Source organism: Dendrobates tinctorius, unplaced genomic scaffold, assembly GCF_039654945.1.
Source record: "Dendrobates tinctorius isolate UK_male_01 unplaced genomic scaffold, ASM3965494v1 ptg000054l, whole genome shotgun sequence".
NCBI classification, from domain to species: domain Eukaryota; kingdom Metazoa; phylum Chordata; class Amphibia; order Anura; family Dendrobatidae; genus Dendrobates; species Dendrobates tinctorius.
In genome coordinates, this window is record NW_027361722.1 from 2,990,482 (window position 1) to 3,011,670 (window position 21,189).

General features: G+C 48.3%; 1 protein-coding gene across 1 annotated transcript in view; it reads left to right on the forward strand.

The window, feature by feature from the left end:
* The window catches only part of KPNA1 (karyopherin subunit alpha 1), a 71,328-nt gene extending 51,844 nt beyond the window's left edge, over positions 1-19,484 (forward strand). Inside the window, exons 3-14 of the mRNA XM_073577014.1 lie at positions 419-526; positions 751-850; positions 1,617-1,711; positions 5,728-5,859; positions 5,948-6,036; positions 6,262-6,361; positions 7,436-7,599; positions 7,701-7,779; positions 7,987-8,112; positions 15,295-15,422; positions 16,196-16,374; positions 18,088-19,484. Coding sequence (XP_073433115.1) covers positions 419-526; positions 751-850; positions 1,617-1,711; positions 5,728-5,859; positions 5,948-6,036; positions 6,262-6,361; positions 7,436-7,599; positions 7,701-7,779; positions 7,987-8,112; positions 15,295-15,422; positions 16,196-16,374; positions 18,088-18,275 — 1,488 coding nt within the window. The 3' untranslated portion in view covers positions 18,276-19,484. The remainder of the gene's footprint in view (positions 1-418; positions 527-750; positions 851-1,616; positions 1,712-5,727; positions 5,860-5,947; positions 6,037-6,261; positions 6,362-7,435; positions 7,600-7,700; positions 7,780-7,986; positions 8,113-15,294; positions 15,423-16,195; positions 16,375-18,087) is intronic.
* Positions 19,485-21,189: the final 1,705 nt, after the last annotated feature.

A 21,189-nucleotide genomic window follows, 5' to 3' on the forward strand; every position in this document is an offset into this window, starting at 1 on the left:
ATTCCCGATAGGCTTTAATGATTTTGTTTTATGCAAAGCGGCAGAGCGGTGCGGTGAAATCGGAGCGCCGAGGCTTTCCGTGTAACCCCTTAGATGCCGCGATGTAACAATGGGGCCCCCCGGTCACCTGTGACGTGATAATGGGGCCTGTTAATAGCAGGAGGAGTGAGATACGCCAGGACCCCAGAGCAGCCATAGTCACCTGCCGCCATCGATGCATTCACTGACAGCAAGCAGAGATCCTGTAACCATTGAGGGAATGAAGCGCCACCTTCAGGCTATACGTTTTTATGGGTTTTTCCCCAATTATAAGGCGGCCTTCTCCTGTCCGCCGGATCTGGAGGCATCGCACGGGTTGTGGGTCCGAGCGGCCGTCACCTTCAGGACCTGATCGTCCGATCTCCGCTTTTTCTTGCAGTTATTCAAAAGAAGAAATGTGGCCACCGCAGAAGAAGGGGCCGAAGACGACGGCATGTTTGACGCCAACTACCACGAAGCCCCCGCAAATAACATGGAGATGGCGGCGGTGAGTGCGGGTGACGCAGATGATGACGGGGCCGGCGAACATGTTCATTGTGGTCTATTAACGAGGCAGGAAACAAATCCATGGTCAGCGTGTGCTGGGACCCCCCAGGGAACAGCTGGGCTGCCTGATACTGAGGAGAGGGGGCGCGGGAATGAAGAAGCGGGAAGGAAGAAGGGGCAGAATGTTCCACCCATATGTGCGTCATCTCCTCCTTCTCTCCGCAGAGCGGCGTCATCACCTCCGACATGATTGACATGATATTCTCCAATAATCCGGAGCAGCAACTCGCAGCCACCCAGAAATTCCGGAAACTCCTGTCCAAAGGTAACGTCCCTGCGCCCTTCGCTATATCGATGCTGTCCTGGAGATATCTGACCCCATATTTATGCCACCCCAGGGAAATCTGGCCCTATATCTGTGCTGCCCGTGGACATCCGACCCCATACCTGTGCTGAGCGGGAACATCCGGCCCCATATCTGTGCTGCCCGGGAACATCCGGCCCCATATCTGTGCTGCCCGGGAACATTCGGCTTTATACCTATGCCACCCCAGGGACATTGGCCCTATACCTATGCCACCCCGGGGACATCTGGCCCTAAACCTATGCCACCCCGGGGACATCCGGCCCCATAGCTGTGCTGCCTGGGGACATCCGGCTCTATATCTCTGCCACCCCGGGGACATCCGGCCCCACAGCTGTGCTGCCCGGGGACATCTGGCTCTATATCTCTGCCACCCCGGGGACATCCGGCCCCCACAGCTGTGCTGCCCGGGGACATCTGGCTCTATATCTCTGCTACCCCGGGGATATCTGGCCCCATATCTGTGCTGCCTGGGACATCCACCCCCATACCTGTGCTGCCCGGAATATCCGGCCCCAAATCTTTGTTTCCCGGGGACATTCGGCTCTATATCTGTGCTGCCCCCTGGACACACGACCCTATATCTGTGCCACCCCATGCACTATCCAGAAATCCTGATAATCCAAAACGCCAGTCAATCTGGCATCCTGTAAGCCACAAGGATGGCAACTGATCTTTTCCTCCTCGTGGTTCTGTAAATCATCCCCTCCTCTATTTGTGTTCTCAGAGCCAAACCCCCCGATAGATGAAGTGATCGGGACGAACGGGGTGGTCGCCAGATTCGTGGAGTTTCTGAAGAGGAAAGAGAACTGCACTTTACAGGTGAGAGGAGACCCCGCAGTGTAATAATAGGGGTCAGCACATAACAAGGGAGAGAAGACCCCCACAGTTTAATAATAGGGGGTCTGCACTTTACAGGTGAGAGGAGACCTCCGCAATGTTATAGTAAATGCTAGAATGTTAGAGTTGGAAGGGACCCCCGGGGTCTTCGAGTCCAACCCCCGGCTCAATGCAGGAGTCACTAAACCAGCTCAGACAGATGATAATAATGATTATCCCTCTACACTGTGACAGCTCTTCAGATATTTGTAGACAGCTATTAAGTCTCCTCTCAGTCTTATTTTTTGCAAGCTAAACATTCCCAGATCCTTTAACCGTTCCTCGTAAGACATACTTTGCAGTCCACTCACCATCCTGGTCGCTCTTCTCTGAACTTGCTCCAGTTTTTCAATGTATTTTTTTTTAAATCCAGTTCCCAGAACTGGACACAGTGTTCCAGATGAGGCCTGACCAAGTAGGAGTAGAGGGGGATAATTAGTTCACGTGATCTAGACTCTATGCTTCTCTTAATACATCTTAGAACTGTGTTTGCCTTTTTTGCTTGCATCACACTGTTGACTTATGTGCAGTCTGTGATCTATTAGTACACCCAAGTCTTTCTAATACGTGCTGTTGCTTAGTTCTATTCCTCCCATTCTGTAGATGTAATTTTTGATTTTCCTGCCCAGATGTAGAATCTCACATTACTCCCTGTTAAATACCAATCTATTAGTTGTTGACAATTGTTCAAGCTTGTCTAGATCCTTCGGAATCTGTCTTCTCTAGTGTCAGCTATCCCTCCTACCTTTTCATCGTCTGCAAATTTGATTAGTTTACCTTCAGTTCCCTTATCTAGGTCATTTATAAAAAAAAAAAAAAAATGTTGAACAACACTGGGGCCAGGACAGAGCCTTATGGTCCCCACTTGTAACACTTTTCCAATTGAATGTGCAACCATTTATTACCACTCTTTGAGTATGATCACTAAGTCAGCTATGAATCCACTTAACCATAGCCTTGTCAATCCCATACTTGGTCATTTTTTTCAGTAAGGATAGTATGAGATACTTTACCAAATGCTTTGCTGAAGTCGAGATATACTATATCTACCGCATTTCCCTGATCCACCCAGTCAGTGATTCCATCATAGAAGGAAATTAGACGAGTCTGGCATGACTTGTTTGTTACAAACCTATGCTGGCTCTGGTTAATCATTGTATTCTTATTCAAGTACTTACCGTATTTTCGGACCATAAGACACACCTAGGTTTTAGAGAAGGAAATTAGGAAAAAAAAATTGAAGCAAAAAATGTCGTCAGTTCTGTACTTAATATCCTCTATCCTGGTATATATGGTCCCCTCATCCCCATCCTGTTACACATGGCCCCTCATCCTTTACCCTGGTATGCATGCCCCCTCATCCCTATCCTGGTATGCATGGCCCCCTCATCCCTATCCTGGTATGCATGCCTCCTCATCCCTATCCTGGTATGCATGGCCCCTCACCCTATCCTGGTATGCATGGCCTCTCACCCTATCCTGGTATGCATGGCCCCTCACCCTATCCTGGTATGCATGGCCCCATCAGAAAACATTGAAATAAAAAAAAGATTACGCTTACCTTCCTCCGATCCTTCGCAGCGTCTTGCTCCGTTGCCAGCAGCTGCTTTATGCTTGTAAGCAGTGCATGGTAGTGACGTGATACGCTGCTCGCAAGCAGAGCATAGCTGCCGGAATTCTCACTGCTGTGCACACAGAGAACAGTGAGTATTCATTGCTCTTCAGTTGCGTGCACAGGGTGAGCCGGAGCCTTCCTGCAGCTTCCGGCGGTCACGTGTGCCGCTACTTAAGTGAAATGAATATTCACCTCTCTGGGCGTGGATCTTCATTCCTCTTAAGTTTTGTAAGTTTTGGCACATGTGACATCTGGCAGCATCAGGAAGCCGGTGGCTGACACTGTGCGCGCTACTGAAGAGCAATGAATACTTGCTGCTCTCTGCGCGCACAGTCCCGGCGTGCAGATCACTGAGTATTCCGGCAGCTGCTCTTTGGCTTGCAAGCAGCATATGACATCCCTGCCATGCGCTGCTTACAAGCATAAAGCACCTGCTGGCATCGGAGCAGGATGCTGCGAGGGAGTGCCGGGATGGTAAGTGTAATGGTTTGTTTTTTAGTGTTTTCTAATGGGGCCATGCATACCAGAATGGGTGGTGGGCAATTATAAGGATGGGGACAATCATACCAATACGCGATTAAAGAGAAGTGGGCGTGTAATGCAGTGAATATTCATTTCTCTTTAGCAGCGGGCACAGGAGTTAGTCACAGCCGCCGGCTCCTGCCTCTGTGACCTGCTGCTCCGCCGATGCTGCTCCCCCACCTACTCACCACATCCATAGCTGGCCAGTACATGCGGACTATAAGACGCACCCCCCCATTTTCCTCCACATTTTTAGAGGAAAAAAGTGCGTCTTACACTCCGAAAAATACGGTACATACAAGCTGTTTAATAATTTGTTCACAAGTCTTTCCTGGTACAGAAGTAAGGCTCACTGGCCTGTAGTGTCCTGGCTCCGTCTTCTTTCCTTTTTTGAAGATAGAACCAAACATTTGCCCTTCTCCAATCTTCTGGGACTTCTCCTTTCTCCTGTTCTTCAGGATTTTTCTTAGATTCTGGCTAGTGGTTCTGCAATTTCATCTTTCTCTTTCAGTATCCTAGGATGTAATTCATCTGGACCAGGAGATGTAAATTCATGTAAATTAGTTCCGTGTCCCCCCACCATCTCTCTGTTTATAGTGTGGATTCTTTTATTCCTTCGATGGCACCGTGTGCATCAGGTGACGTTACATTTGCTTTCTTAGAGAACACAGATGCAAAATAGGAATTTAAAAGTTCGGCTTCTCAACATCATTTCTGACCACTTCACCCTGTATAAATTCTATAGTATCTTTGACTTTTTGTTTTTTTCTTTACCCCCAAAATCCTTTTTTATTGCTTTTGGTCTCCCTTACAAGCCTCACTTCATTACTGGCTTTAGCTCTTCTAACTCTTGCCCTGCATTCCCTGCAGACAGCATTATATTCTTCTTTAGATATTCCCCCTCTTTACACCTAATATACATTTCTTTTTTCCCATTTAACAAGTGATAAGTTCTGTGTTCATCCACCCTGGTCTCTTTAAATGCTTCTAATTCTTCTTTTCGGGATTGTTACTGACTATGCAGTGAGAATATCATTTAGTAAAGTCTCCCATCCTTCTTGGACATTTCTGTCCTTTAGAACATCTGACCATTGGACCTTTCCTACCTCTTTCCGAGTCCATTAAAGTCTGCCTTTCTGAAGTCCAAACTTAGTCTGAGTCCTCGCTGGTCTTTCTCTTCCTGTAATCCAGAATTTGAGGATATTGTGATCGCTGCCTCCTAAATTCCCGGCCACCTTTACTTCCTCAACCATTTCCTCCCTGTTGGTAAGAATTAGGCCCAAGATTGCAGATCCTCTTGTTCTCTCTTCTACCGTTTAAAAGATAAAGTTGTCAGCAAGAGAAGAGAAGAAATTTTTAGACTCAGTACGTTTGCCTGAGAGAGATTCTCAGCAAATATCTAGATCGTTAAAATCTCCCATGATCACTATGTCGTACTGTACTTTTTTGAGAACACAGACATGTGATGTAAAAAGAGTTTATCCATATCTTCAGTCTGTCCAGGTGGCCAATAGTAAACACCTGTTCTTTCTGTTCTTCTCTCCTTGAATTCTTACCCAAACAGTTTCTACAGAGCTACCAGTCTCTGAAGCTTGGATCTATGTGGAAATATAAGTTTTCCTAACATGCAATGCAGCACCCCCTCCGCTCTTGTTAATCCTGTTTATAATAATAGTCGGCATGTTACAGGGGAGAGTAGACCCCCACAGTTTAATACATGTATTATGGGGGTCCGCACATTACAAGTGAGAGGAGACATGTATAGCACGTGTGACATGGGGGGGAGCTCACACTCACGTTGGGATCCCACTGTCTCCCGCAGTTCGAGGCCGCCTGGGTGTTAACAAACATCGCCTCGGGAAACTCGCTGCAGACCCGGATCGTCATCCAGGCGGGGGCGGTGCCCATCTTCATAGAGCTGTTGAGCTCGGAGTTTGAGGACGTGCAGGAGCAGGTAACGTGATGTCACCCTGTTCTGTGTCGCCCCGTTCTGTGCCGCCTGCTCGTGTGCCGTCCTTACATGCGTGTTTCCTCTCCGGCAGGCGGTGTGGGCTCTGGGGAACATCGCTGGAGACAGCACGGTGTGCAGGGACTACGTGCTGGACTGTAACATCCTGCCCCCGCTGCTACAGTGAGTGCAACGTGGCTCCTTCCTAAAGTGACGGTACTGAGTGTTCGGGAGGAGGATGGCGGCGCGTCCCTGCAGTCAGGCAGCAGCCGTCCCTCCGTGGCGTCACCTAGTAATAGACAAACTTCCCCGACCTCCTGCCTGATGTAGATACATAGATACCGCCATCAGCTCCCCCGCGGTATGTGACGTACCGCACATGTCACCTACTGTCATCATATATTGCAGGTTACTCGCCAAACAGAACCGCCTGACAATGACCCGGAACGCTGTCTGGGCCTTGTCTAACCTGTGCCGAGGGAAGAACCCACCTCCGGAGTTTGCCAAGGTGAGAGACGCCGTCTGTGTGTGACTGTGAGCGGAGGAACGAGGACCCTTCATGCTCAGGTAAAGGGTCTATAGTCTGGGACGCCCCCTTGTATGAACCGGAGGTGAGCGCTGCTGACAGTGACCGTCCTCGCCTGTCCATGGATCGCCGACAGTCTTACAAACTGCCATGTGAAATTTCGGCACTGCAGGAGAGAGGTCCGGCTGACTGTGACTTACACGGTGGAGCGCTGATGATTGCGGGGGTTTCTGATGCTCGATGGCGGGGGAATATTGAAGCTTAATCTACACTGATTGCGGGGGATTCTGAAGCTTGATCTGTGCTGATTGCGAGGGATTCTGAAGCTTGATCTGTGCTGATTGCGGGGGCTTGTGAAGGTCAATTTGTGCTGTTTGTGTGGCTTCCTGAAGCTCTTTCTGCACTGATTGTGGGGGATTGAGAACCTCGATCTGCACTGGTTGTGGGGGCTTTTGAAGCTTAATCTACACTGATTGCGGGGGATTCTGAAGCTTGATCTGTGCTGATTGCGAGGGATTCTGAAGCTTGATCTGTGCTGATTGCGGGGGCTTGTGGAGGTCAATTTGTGCTGTTTGTGTGGCTTCCTGAAGCTCTTTCTGCACTGATTGTGGGGGATTGAGAACCTCGATCTGCACTGGTTGTGGGGGCTTTTGAAGCTTGATCTGCACTGATTGCGGCGGTTTCCTTGTTTGATCACCCCTTTCCTGCTGTATGTGCAGTGTGGATCCGTGCGGCCTCCTTCCCGTGACCACATGATGAGACCGGACTGTGACTATTGAGTCTTGGTGAACCCTGCACCTTTCGGGGGTCACTGTGCCTCTCCGGGGTCCCCACATTTCTCAGGGGTCACCGCACGTGTCCACATCAGGAGGTGTTATGGTCCGCCGCCGCTCACGGGCAGCAGAGGGTGTTTCTCTGTCATCCTCTTAATCATGGGAGCAGCGTGCGATCCCCACGAGGCCTGCCGAGTGGCTGACGGCGCTGGACATCCCCTTTAATCTGCAGTAATGGTGATTCCTGGTCTCCGGCACTGATGCGCTGCCGCTCTCTCTGCAGGTCTCCCCGTGTCTCACCGTGCTGTCATGGCTGCTCTTCGTCAGTGACATCGATGTCCTCGCTGACGCCTGCTGGGCTCTCTCTTACCTGTCGGATGGGCCGAACGATAAAATCCAGGCGGTGATCGATGCCGGAGTGTGCAGACGGCTGGTGGAGCTCTTACTGTAAGACATGGCGGACGGTGCACACCTGATCGTGGGCCGATATTGCTGGGATAAGCGGCGCCTGCCGAGCCGCTAACAACTTTCTGCCTCTATCCTTCCAGGCACAGCGACTACAAAGTGGTGTCACCGGCCCTGAGAGCGGTGGGGAACATCGTCACCGGGGATGACGTGCAGACTCAGGTACGGAGCAGACGAGAGTGCGTCTCTTAAAGCGGAAGTCCATGGATGTGTCAGGTATTCATGCGAGTGTATGACCCCTTTACCGTTGTGCGCGGAGCCGTACATGACACAGTTCTGCCCTCTGGTGGACGAGTGCATGAACAGCAGGTGACTGCAGCCACGTGGGCGATTGTGCCGTGATATAAGAGTGGCGTCTCTGCTCCGCAGGTCATCCTAAACTGCTCCGCTCTGCAGAGCTTACTCCACCTACTGAGCAGCCCCAAGGAGTCGATAAAAAAGGAGGCGTGCTGGACGATATCCAACATCACCGCCGGGAACCGAGCTCAGATCCAGGTCAGTGCGGCCTCCGTGGCCCGGGCGACTTTCTATAAAGCTGAGCAGTTGTCTATTGGGTCACCGCCGCTGCTTGTTGTCAGTGAATGGGGCTGAATGCTGATTCATTGGCCGTAAACAGATTGCTGCTTGCAGACCCAGAGTTAGTTGGGTTCCTGTTTGCCACAGGCGGTGCACTCCAGAAGATTGACAGGTGGACTAAGCAGCGTGCTGGTCCGGGCAGTGCGCTCTGCCGAGTGACCGCAGGAGCAGCTTTCTTTCCGCAGCATAGGAGGTGCTTGAGGACAATGCAGCTGCCGAGATCCAGCCATCCATCAACCTTCAGAGCAGCGCTTACAAGCAGCCTGCCACTTCTGAATACAGAGGTGGCCGGTAACCTTGGCAATGAGCTGTAAACTACACAATTAAAAGTCCCTATCTTCTTGATAACAGAGGTAAATCTCCACGCTGCTCGAGTCTGCAGGCATTTTACCCATTTAATAAGATGAGAAACCCCCTTGTTTCATTTCGGACCTGGCGCTTTGTGCTCTGGGTCAGTGCGATACTGGTGTCGGGGGGGACTGTAGTTTTTATTAACCCCTTATTGACCGCCGATATACCTTTTAGCGACAGCAGCTAAGGGTACTTAAACAACAACGCCGTTAATTAACGGCACAGAGGAATAAGGGTATAGCGCCCCCCAGAGTGCCCCCCCAGGGGTAGCCGAGACCCCAGAGAACATGATTCGGGTCGGTTTTTACCAACCGTGGTTTTGTGATCGCCGTTATTAATGGTATAACGGCGACCGCAAAAAAAAAAAAAAGTCCGATTTTACATTTAATTTCTCTGATGTCCTCCTTTGTCCCTGCAACCCCCTGTGAAGTCCCCTGGGCTGCCAGCATCTTCTTCCGGGAGAAAATGGCGGGTACAGTGCACCCGCCGAGGTCTGCGGGCCGGCATCCGGTAACAATAGGAAATTTTTCCTATTGGTTCATTTTGATCACGGTGATAGACAGTGGGGTTAGAGTTCAGCTAAAGTTAGGGTTGGGGCTATGGTTAGGGGTGTGTCTGGGGTTAGGTTTGTGGTTAGGGTTGGGATTAGGATATATAAAGATAAACGGGGTGCTCACTGTTTTATATTTGGTGCTCAGAGGTAAAATTCAATACTAAATATAATGCAAAAACCTCGGCACACAATCAAATGAAACTCAGATGAGTATGAATATAGACCAAAGTTTATTGATTCCAAAATATCATAAAGACCAATATTCCACAGGAAAAAATTCCACAGAAAAAATTCGACGTTTCGGCTATAGCGCCTTTTTCAAGAACTTATCTGCAGAGTAAATAATACATACACTCATTACATAAAAGATAGGTACTAATCATACAAAAAATAATAAATTATAATTAACACAAAGTAAAGACTCAATATATCGAGTATCATATCCATTGAAATAATCAATATGGACCCAGAATAATACCTGTGGAAATAATAATCCATGGACATCAGAGTCAAATTCATCATACATGTCACTTAGATGTGGAATGCCTTATAAGGAAAAAAGAAAAATCATATTGAATAATTTTCAATTTGATACCCAAAACATAGTGCGTCACCAGAAAGAGTTCACCAGGTGTACAATATAATATATAAAAGAGTAATACACTCCATATAAATGATTGCAAAAAGAATCCTAATCACATTCTTATTCCATGTGAACAATTGCAAAAAATTGCAAAAGGACATCCTATTAAAAATGCATTGTGCGTACCATGAATATACTTTACAATATATGAAAGTGCTATACTCCACATAAATAACTGCAAAAAAAGAAAAATCCTGATCCAAACATGGTGCGCTCTGTAAACATCCCTTATCCCGATATAACCTGATCAATGCATACCTATTTCAAAGTCCATGGATTGCATGCACGTGCTCCATGGTGACCCGTGCGGTATGGCCTGTCTCTGCCCTGAGAGATCCCGGCTCTCTTATATCGGAGAGACTAACGACTTCCGGGGTAAGAGTCAGTGCCAACAAAGAGAACTGCGCATGCGCCGTCGGCGTATACCGGAAAAAGCCGAAGTGAAAAGCCGAATGGTAGTGACGAAAGCAGGCTTACAGGTGAATGCCATACTAGAACAGGGAACTGCTATAAAAGAAGAGAGAGTTTGAAGCCGCCACCATCATCCGTCATATCAGGATAAGGATCATTTCCCCCGTGTATTATCAAACTAAAAAAGAAAAAGAAGAGACAAAAAAAAGGGTTTAATTAAGATCATATGAAAAAATAAAAGGCATATGGAAAAACTATGATAATTATTTCCACCAGTATTTAAGTACTAGAAGTAAGAAAAAATAAATAGAAAATAAAAGAAAAAGCATAACCAACATCGTATACACTGGAGGAGAACCACAAGTTTTTGAAAAACCTTATAATATAAATAATTAATAAATAATAATACATATAATGGACAGAGTGAGACGGTCACGGACAGTCCAAAAATACTACCCAAATTGAATATAACTAGACTAACATCCGATTTCATATTCTCTATTTAACCCTAACGGTGTTAGGGTCTGTAAAGTATGAATCCAAAAGGATTCTCGCTCCTTCAATCTTTTAATCCTATCACCCCCTCTTCTAGATGTTGGCACCCAGTCAATGACTTGGTACCTCAATTGTGCCACCGAATGCCCACATGATATAAAGTGGGCCGGAATCGGTAATAAAGTCCTTCCACATCTAATGGTGGATTTATGTTGGGAAATGCGGTCGCGGATATGTTGGGTGGTCTCCCCAACATATCCGAGACCGCATGGGCACTTAATAAGATATACGACAAAAGAAGAGTCACATGTGAAGTATCCATTGATGGAAAAACGACGTCCTGTACGGGGATGGGTAAAGGTATCTCCTTTCATCACATTTGAACACTGTAAGCATCCCAAAGAAGGAAAAGTGCCCTTACGTGATGCAGTCAAAGTTTTCTGGACCATTTCCTTCTTACCAGAGCCGACATCAGCTCTAACTAAAAGATTCCTAATATTATTAGATCTCTTATAACACATAAGGGGTCTAGACATAAACTCAGGGATACTGGGATATGAATTTTTCAATACATCCCAATGTCGTAATATACAACCTTTAATGAGAGTGCTGTAGGGATGGAAAGTGCTAACAAATGCTAACTTAGCGGTCTTCTCTCTTTGGGGAGAGGATAACCTTGATTGTTCTAAAATCTGAACTGGAAAACCCCTTTTACGAAAACGTGTCTCCATTTCTTGATGTCTCAACATTCTAGTAGATGGATCAGAAACGATCCTATCTATTCTTACATGTTGTGATTTTGGTAACGCACGCTTCACATGTCGTGGGTGACTGCTGTCAAAATGAAGTAAACTATTTTTATCTGGGTTTTATGTACAAATCCGTACCAATAGAGCCGTCAGAATTAGTGAAAACAAGAGTATCCAGGAAATTAATCGAATGGAAGTCATAATGTAGAGAAAAAGTAAGACCCACAATATGTGTATTGAGTTTATTGAAAAACTCTAGAAGAGTGTCAACACCCCCCGTCCAAATCATAAAAACGTCGTCGATGTAACGCTTCCAATACGTAGCATAAGGTATAAATAGAAGATCCCCGTATACAAAGGATTCCTCAAAATGCGACATGTAGATATTGGCATAGGGGGGTGCCACATTCGACCCCATGACCGTTCCTCTGTTCTGAATATAAAATTGATCTTCAAAAAGAAAAAAATTTTTTGTCAAAATCAGGGTGAGAAGATCCTTGCAGAATTCAATCTGGTCATCTGAAAAAGCTGTTTTAACAGACAGAAATGTAACCATAGCTGCAATGCCTTCATTATGTGTAATGCTCGTATACAAGCTATTAACATCAAGTGTAACCAATATAGTGTTGGCGGTCAAGGGACCCACAGATTGGATACTAGAAAGAAAATCTGAAGTGTCCTTGATATAGGATTTAATAGAGGGTACATAAGGTGTAAGGATTTTTTCTAAAACAATGGACAATGGTGAGAGCACTGAATCTGTGGAGGCGACTATGGGTCGTCCTGGTGGTTTCATTAGATTCTTATGAACCTTGGGTAAGGTATAAAAAACCGGTATGGTAGGATTGTGATTAACCAAAAACTCTCCCAGCTTTGAATCTATAGTTCCCATTTGACAATAAAAGTCAACAAGATTTTTTATCTTCTTTACAATCTCAAAGGAAGGATTGTTAGAAATGGGAGTGTACGTCTCAGGATCACTTAACTGAGATAAAATCTCCATAACATAATATGAACGGTCCATTATCACAATCGCCCCACCTTTATCAGCAGGCTTTATTATTAAATTCTTATTGTCATTAAGATCCAGGTCAGTGCGGCCTCCGTGGCCTGGGCGACTTTCTATAAAGCTGAGCAGTTGTCTATTGGGTCACCGCCGCTGCTTGTTGTCAGTGAATGGGGCTGAATGCTGATTCATTGGCCGTAAACAGATTGCTGCTTGCAGACCCAGAGTTAGTTGCATGTTCCTGTCTTCAGAAGCGCACCGCCTCTTGCCTCCTGGGTTCCTGTTTGCCACAGGCGGTGCACTCCAGAAGATTGACAGGTGGACTTAGCAGCGTGCTGGTCCGGGCAGTGCGCTCTGCCGAGTGACCGCAGGAGCAGCTTTGTTTCCGCAGCATAGGAGGCGCTTGAGGACAATGCAGCTGCCGAGGTCCAGCCATCCATCAACCTTCAGAGCAGCGCTTACAAGCAGCCTGCCACTTCTGAATACAGAGGTGGCCGGTAACCTTGGCAATGAGCTGTAAACTACACAATTAAAAGTCCCTATCTTCTTGATAACAGAAGTAAATCTCCACGCTGCTCGAGTCTGCAGGCATTTTACCCATTTAATAAGATGAGAAACCCCCTTGTTTCATTTCGGACCTGGCGCTTTGTGCTCCGGGTCGGTGCGATACTGGTGTCGGGGGGGGGACTGTAGTTTTTATTAACCCCTTATTGACCGCCGATATACCTTTTAACGACAGCAGCTAAGGGTACTTAAACAACAACGCCGTTAATTAACGGCACAGAGGAATAAGGGTATAGCGCCCCCCCAGGGGTAGCCGAGACCCCAGAGAACATGATTCGGGTCGGTTTTTACCAACCGTGGTTTTGTGATCGCCGTTATTAATGGTATAACGGCGACCGCAAAAAAAAAAAAAAGTCCGATTTTACATTTAATTTCTCTGATGTCCTCCTTTGTCCCTGCAACCCCCTGTGAAGTCCCCTGGGCTGCCAGCGTCTTCTTCCGGGAGAAAATGGCTGGTGCAGTGCGCCCGCCGAGGTCTGCGGGCCGGCATCCGGTAACAATAGGAAATTTTTCCTATTGGTTCATTTTGATCACGGTGATAGACAGTGGGGTTAGAGTTCAGCTAAAGTTAGGGTTGGGGCTATGGTTAGGGGTGTGTCTGGGGTTAGGTTTGTGGTTAGGGTTGGGATTAGGGTTAGGGGTGTGTCTGGGGTTAGGGTTGGGGCTATGGTTGGGATTAGGGTTAGGGGTGTGTCTGGGGTTAGGGTTGGGGCTATGGTTGGGATTAGGGTTAGGGGTGTGTCTGGGGTTAGGGTTGGGGCTATGGTTAGGGGTGTGTCTGGGGTTAGGTTTGTGATTAGGGTTGGGATTAGGGTTAGGGGTGTGTCTGGGGTTAGGGTTGGGGCTATGGTTGGGATTAGGGTTAGGGTGTGTCTGGGGTTAGGGTTGGGGCTATGGTTAGGGGTGTGTCTGGGGTTAGGTTTGTGGTTAGGGTTGGGATTAGGGTTAGGGGTGTGTTGGGGTTAGGGTTGGAGTTAGAATTGGGGTGTTTCCACTGTTTAGGCACATCAGGGGTCTCCAATGTGACATGGCGCCACCATTGATTCCAGCCAAATTTGCTTTCAAAAAGTCAAACGGTGCTCCCTCCCTTCTGAGCCCTGCCTTGCACACAAACAGTGGCTTACCCCCACATATGGGGTATCTGCTTACTCAGGAAAAATTGCACAACAAATGTTGTGGTCCGTTTTCTCCTGTTACCCTTGTGAAAATAAAAAAAAAATGGTTTCAAAGTAAATTTTTTGTGAAAAAAAAGGAAAATGTTCATTTTTTCCTTCCACATTGCTTTAGTTCTCGTGAAGTACCTCAAGGGTTAATAAGCTTCTTGAATGTAGTTTTGCGCACCTTGAGGGGTGCAGTTTTTAGAATGCTGTCACTTTTGGGTATTTTCTGTGATATTGACCCCTCAAACTTTGAGGTGGTCCCTAAAAAAATGGTTCTGTAAATTCTTGGAAAAATGAGAAATCGCTGGTCAACTTTTAACCCTTATAACTTCCTAACAAAGAAAAATTATGTTTCCAAAATTGTGCTGATGTGAAGTAGACATGTGGGAAATGTTATTTATTAACTACTTTGGGTGACACGTCTCTCTGATTTAAGGGTACAAAAATTAAAAGTTTGAAAATTGCAAAATTGTCAGAATTTTTACCAAATTTTCGTTTTTTTTCACAAATTGACCAAAAGTCATATCATAGAAATGTTAGCAGTAACATGAAGTACAATATGTCACGAAAAAACATTCTCAGAATCACCGGGATCCATGGAAGCTCCAGAGTTATGACCTCATAAAGTGACAGTGGTCAGAATTGTAAAAACTGGCTCGGTCATTAAGGGGTTAATACTATTTTGGGGTACAAACAACTCCTTGATCTTTTTACGTGTTTTTGGGGAGGTAAAGAGACCACATTACAGCAATTGTGTCGGTATTGATCTTCTTGTCCGCGATCTCCATATTGGATGAAGGGTTAATGGAACGTTCAGTCCGGGCGGCTCGCGGCTCTCCGAAAAGTGATCATTGTTTTTCTTTCTTTATTTTATAAAGGGGTTTTCCACTTTTAATGAGGTGGTCCCCAAACGATGCCAGGAATGTAATTAACATGCAGTGTCGGTGCTCCGGTCTCAGTGATTGGCTGCAGCGGTGACCTCACCCTGACGGCTCACATGACTGCTGCAGCCGATCGCTGACCTTGGCGGCTCTGCCGTTTCCTTTTTTCCTTGTTTGCGTTCACCTTCCGTCACTTGCGTAAAGCTCGGGTGTGCGGTCCTGGTGTCTGCGGGGGTGGATGACGGGAGTTGTGCTCCGTGTTAACCCTTCCTCCTCCTCTCTCTACAGACTGTGATTGAAGCCGACATCTTCCCTGCTCTTATTAGCATCCTGCAGACGGCCGAATTCAGGACCCGGAAGGAGGCGGCGTGGGCGATCACAAACGCCACATCCGGGGGCTCCGCAGAGCAGATAAAGTAAGGCTCCGGATACTTGTGTCTACAGGGTCCACGTCCTCTGCTCCTCCGTGACACACTGATGAGCGAGCGGCCCCTGAGGACGGGGGTCCGTGTGTCACACAGACACTACATGTCCACTGGGGCTGGTGATGATTGCGGATGTCCCCCACGATCAGCACCAGACCCGAGATCATCCTCGTGTCCGAAATAACCAAGACGTCTTCAACTGAAGCCGTATCATCGATGAAAGTCCTGCACCCGAACCTCGAGAGAATGGCTGCAAAATGGCCAGAATGTGCCTGCGAGAGCGTCTGCCCATCTGTCTACAGATCCGGGTGCAATAGTAGATACCAGATGGACGCAGTGCTATCCGGGGGGGGGGGGGGGGGGTAGTAGTCGTAGGTTTTGTATTTCAAGGCATTATCCCCATCTGTGTAAGCTGCGACTATTACAGAAAAATATAAGCAGTGCGATGCTGGTCGCGGTGCGGTACCGGTAACGGTGCGGTACTGTTCATGGTGCGGTACCGGTAACGGTGCGGTAACGGTGCGGTACTGGTCATGGTGCGGCACTGGTAACGGTGCGGTACCGGTCATGGTGCGGTACCGGTAACGATGCGGTACCGGTAACGGTGCGGTACCGGTAACGGTGCGGCAACGGTGCGGTACTGGTAACGGGGCAGTACTGGTCACGGAGCGGTACTGTAGGTCGCGGTGCAGTACACGTAGGGGTGCGGTACTGGTAACAGACATGGTTCCGCTGATTCATGTCCTTGTCGCCTTCTGTGTCAGGTACCTGGTGGATCTGGGCTGCATCAAGCCGCTCTGTGACCTCCTGACCGTCATGGATTCCAAGATCGTGCAGGTGGCATTGAACGGCTTAGAAAATATCCTGAGACTGGGCGAGCAGGAATCGAAGCGAAGCGGATCGGGCATAAATCCGTACTGCGCTCTCATCGAGGAAGCCTACGGTAAGGATGAGAAAGGAACGACTGCGGGACCAGAGATCGGGTGACTCGGCCTCCGTCTCTTACACTCCAGTCACATCCAGAGCTGCAGGCACAATATTCACCGGACAGAACCCTGTATGTTCCCGCCGTCCCTATTAATCATTAGGTGAGCATTGAACTCCCAGGGGTCATTTCGGTGAGATGAAGCGGCGGCATTGTGTGTGCAGCTCTGGATATTCACCCCCCTTGCCATTTTTCATGTAGTGCTATCTCACAGCCTGGAATTTCACAGGTTTTTTTTGCAAGTTTACATCAGTTCATGTTGAGAACATGCCGACATCTGTGAAGATTTGGTTTTCTTTTTATTGTGAAGGAAACAACAAATAGGACAAAATAACTGAAAACCTCAGTGTGCATAACTATTCACCTCTCTAAAGTCAGTACTTTGTAGAGCCTCCTTTTGTGGCAATTACAGCTGCAGGTCTCTTTGGATAAGTCTCTATGAGCTTTCCACATCTGGCCACTGGGATTTTTGTTCATTCCTCAAGGCAAAACTGCTCCGGCTCCTTCACGTTAGAGGTTTCCTCTGGTGAGCAGCGATCTTCACGTCTGACCACAGATTCTCCTTTGCATTAAGGTCTCAGCTGTGACTCGGCCGCTCCAGAACATTTCCTCCTTTCCCCTTACACCACTCGAGTGTTGCTTTAGCAGTACGCTTTGGGTCATTGTCTTGTTGGAAGGAGAACCTCCGCCCCAGTCTCAAAACACTGACAGACTGAGACAGGCTTTGCTCAAGCATATCCCTGTATTTCACACCATCCATCTTCCCTTGGCTGGTTTGTGGTGGTTCCATGTTCTTTACATTTGAGGATAATGGATTTGATGGTGCTCCAAGGATCATCAGAGATGGGTTATAAAAAATGTCCCAAACACTGACTTGTACTTTTCAACAACTTTGACCCTGACTTGTTTTGAGATCTCCTTGGTCTTCACCATGGTTTTTGGAGACCTCCTTGATATTTATGGTGAAGTTTAGAGATCTTCTTGTTCTACATGCTGTTTGGGGATCTCCTTGGTCTTCATGGTGCTGTTTGGAGATCACCTTGATCTTCATGGTGGAGTTTGGAGAACTCCTTGATATTTATGGTGGAGTTTGGAGATCTCCTTGGTCTTCACGATGGTGTTTGGAGATCTCCTTGGTCTTCACGATGGTGTTTGGAGATCACCTTGATATTTATGGTGGAGTTTGGGGATCTTCTTGTTCTACATGCTGTTTGGGGATCTCCTTGATCTTCATGGTGTTGGTTGGTTAGTGGAGCCTCTTGTTAATGGTGTTGCAGCCTCTGTGGCCTTTCAGAGAAGGTAAAGTGTATATACAGACGTGTGACGCTTAGATTGCACACAGGGGGACGTCCGGTCACTAAGCATGGGACTTATGAAGGGAATTGCTTTCACCAGAAATTTTTAGGAGATTCATCGCAAAAGGGGTGAATACATATGCACACGCCAATTTTTAGTTATTTGATCCCATACATTTAATTTAGGATATATTCGTCTCACTTCAATGACTTAGACTACTTAGTGTTGAGGCATCACACACAAATCAGATTACAAAATAGGTAAGAAGCCACGAGGGTGAATACTTTCGCAAGCCACTGTAGAGTAAATCCAGGTGGGGAAGAAAGAGATATTCTTACCGGCTTTCACCTTTCCGCATCTTTCTCCCTCGTCCAGGCCTTGACAAGATCGAGTTCCTGCAGAGCCACGAGAACCAGGAGATTTACCAGAAGGCGTTTGACCTGATCGAGCATTACTTCGGCACGGAGGATGAAGACAGCAGTATTGCCCCCCAAGTAGACCTGAGCCAGCAGCAGTACATCTTCCAGCAGCGTGAGACCCCAGTAGAGCAATTCCAGCTGTAACGCCGTCCTCCGGGGCTCAGCATGCCACACAGCTAGATCTCCGTCATCCTCCTTCCTCCGCCATCTGTCTGCCGCGTGCACAGTTTTCTCCCCCCTCCCTCTTTCTGCTCCGTAGATCTTTATTTCTTCTTTTCCTCTGTATTTTTTTTTGTTTCCTTTCCCTAGTTTCCTTCTCCCCCCCCCCCCCCCCGCACTCTCTTCTCCTTTCCTTTTAGGCGCCCCCCCAACCTACGCCATGATGGAATGGCGTCGCCCAGCTGATTGCTTTAACATATCTCCATTATTTCACCTCCGACATCAAGGACACAGTGACAAAAGGAAAAGACGAGACCAACCACACACACCTGACTGTACTGACAAAGCGAGGCCCGGACCCAGGAGACTGGTGCCGCCGGGACATGGACCCTTCCGACACAAGAGGTCCGGCGTCTGTCGGACCGGAACGTCAGAGAGGGACGGAGTAAGAGACTTATTCTACGAGGCCGAGGGACACGGAAAGTCCAGGATGTACCTAGCGCTGGGATCGGCCGATCACTACTGACCATCTCGCTCCCTGGTGGTTCAGATCTCACCGCGATCTTCAGGCTGCCTTGATTTTTTTTTCCCCCACTTTGCTCCATTTTGTGTCTCTTCCCTCGGACCCCATGAGACTGTGGACGGCTGATGTCCTTACTCTCTTCCCCAGAGACACGACGGACTTTGGAAAATTCTTTTTGTGGAGACTTTTCTAGTGACTCTTTAAATTAAAAAAAAAAAAAAACCATGAAAAAAATGACAAAAAAAAAAAGTTCCCCGTCCCTTTAAACGGACCTCCAAACACAACACAAAAAATAATAGTAATAATAATAATGTGACGGGACTGACTCTTTCTTGCCACCCGCCATGGACGCCGCTCCAGGCCGTGACGTTCCTGAGTGAGGTCTCCTCCTCCCCTCTCATCTGTCTGGTTTACAAAGAGAAGCCGCCGTAGGTTAGAGTATATATATATATTTTTATTTTACGTTGATGCAGCAATTTTTTCTTTGCTGTGTAAATTATTGCATTATTTTAATGTTGTTTATTGTTCCCACGGCCATTTTACAGGTCACAGGGCGGTGACCCTATAGAGATCTATACAGAGCATTTCCCGGAGCGGACGCCCGGCGTCCTCAGGGCTCTCCTGCATTTTCTGGAATTGCCACAATTAAACCATGCTCATTTCTCTCCGTACGGTGATTCCTGTCTGTGACGACTAAGTGCAAGCATATATGTTACGTGTGTGTACAGCGCCGTGCGGAGGTGTGGGGCAGGAGCGGAAGAAACGCGGCAACGGAGGAAGCCGCAGACATAGAAGGGTTAATGGTATCATCAGTATCTAGTGACCGCCCGTCCCCTCCATCATCAGTATCTGGTGACCGCCCGTCCCCTCCATCATCAGTATCTGGTGACCGCCCGTCCCCTCTATCATCAGTATGTGGTGACCGCCCGTCCCCTCCATCATCAGTATCTGGTGACCGCCCGTCCCCTCCATCATCAGTGTCTGGTGACAGCCCGTCACCCCCCCCATTATCAGTATCTGGAGACCGCCCATCACCTCCGTCATCAGTATCTGGTGACCGCCCGTCCCCTCCATCATCAGTATCTGGTGACCGCCCGTCCCCTCTATCATCAGTATGTGGTGACCGCCCGTCCCCTCCATCATCAGTATCTGGTGACCGCCCGTCCCCTCCATCATCAGTGTCTGGTGACAGCCCGTCACCCCCCCCATTATCAGTATCTGGTGACCGCCCATCACCTCCGTCATCAGTATCTGGTGACCGCCCGTCCCCTCCATCATCAGTATGTGGTGACCGCCCGTCCCCTCTATCATCAGTATGTGGTGACCGCCCGTCCCCTCCATCATCAGTGTCTGGTGACAGCCCGTCACCCCCCCCATTATCAGTATCTGGTGACCGCCCTTCACCTCCGTCATCAGTATCTGGTGACCACCCTTCTCCTCCTTCATCAGTATCTGGTGACCACCCGTCCCCTCCATCATCAGTATCTGGTGACCACCCTTCACCTCCATCATCAGTATCTGGTGACCACCCGTCCCCTACGTCATCAGTATCTGGTGACCGCCTGTTCCACTCCATCATCAGTATCTGGTGACCGCCCATCATCCCCATCATCAGTATCTGGTGACCGCCCATCATCCCCATCATCAGTATCTGGTGACCGCCCATCATCCCCATCATCAGTATCTGGTGACCGCCCATCATCCGCATCATCAGTATCTGGAGACCGCTCGTCCCATCCATCATCAGTATCTGGTGACCGCTCGTCCCTTCCATCAGTATCTGGTGACCGCCCGTCACCTCCATCATCAGTATCTGGTGACCGCCCGTCCCCTCCATCTTCAGTATCTGGTGACCGCCCGTCCCCTCCATCATCAGTTTCTGGTGACCGCCCGTCCCCTCCATCATCAGTTTCTGGTGACTGCCCATCATCCCCGTCATCAGTATCTGGTGACCGCCCGTCCCCTCCATCATCAGTTTCTGGTGACCACCCGTCCCCTCCATCATCAGTTTCTGGTGACCGCCCGTCCCCTCCATCATCAGTTTCTGGTAACTGCCCATCATCCCCGTCATCAGTATCTGGTGACCGCCCGTCCCCTCCATCATCAGTATCTGGTGACCGCCCGTACCCTCCATCATCAGTTTCTGGTGACCGCCCGTCCCCTCCATCATCAGTTTCTGGTGACCGCCCGTCACCTCTATCATCAGTATCTGGTGACCGCCCGTCTCCTCCATCATCAGTATCTGGTGACCGCCCGTCCCCTCCATCATCAGTATCTGGTGACCGCCCGTCCCCTCCATCATCAGTATCTGGTGACCCCCGTCCCCTCCATCATCAGTATCTGGTGACCGCCCGTCCCGTCCATCATCAGTATCTG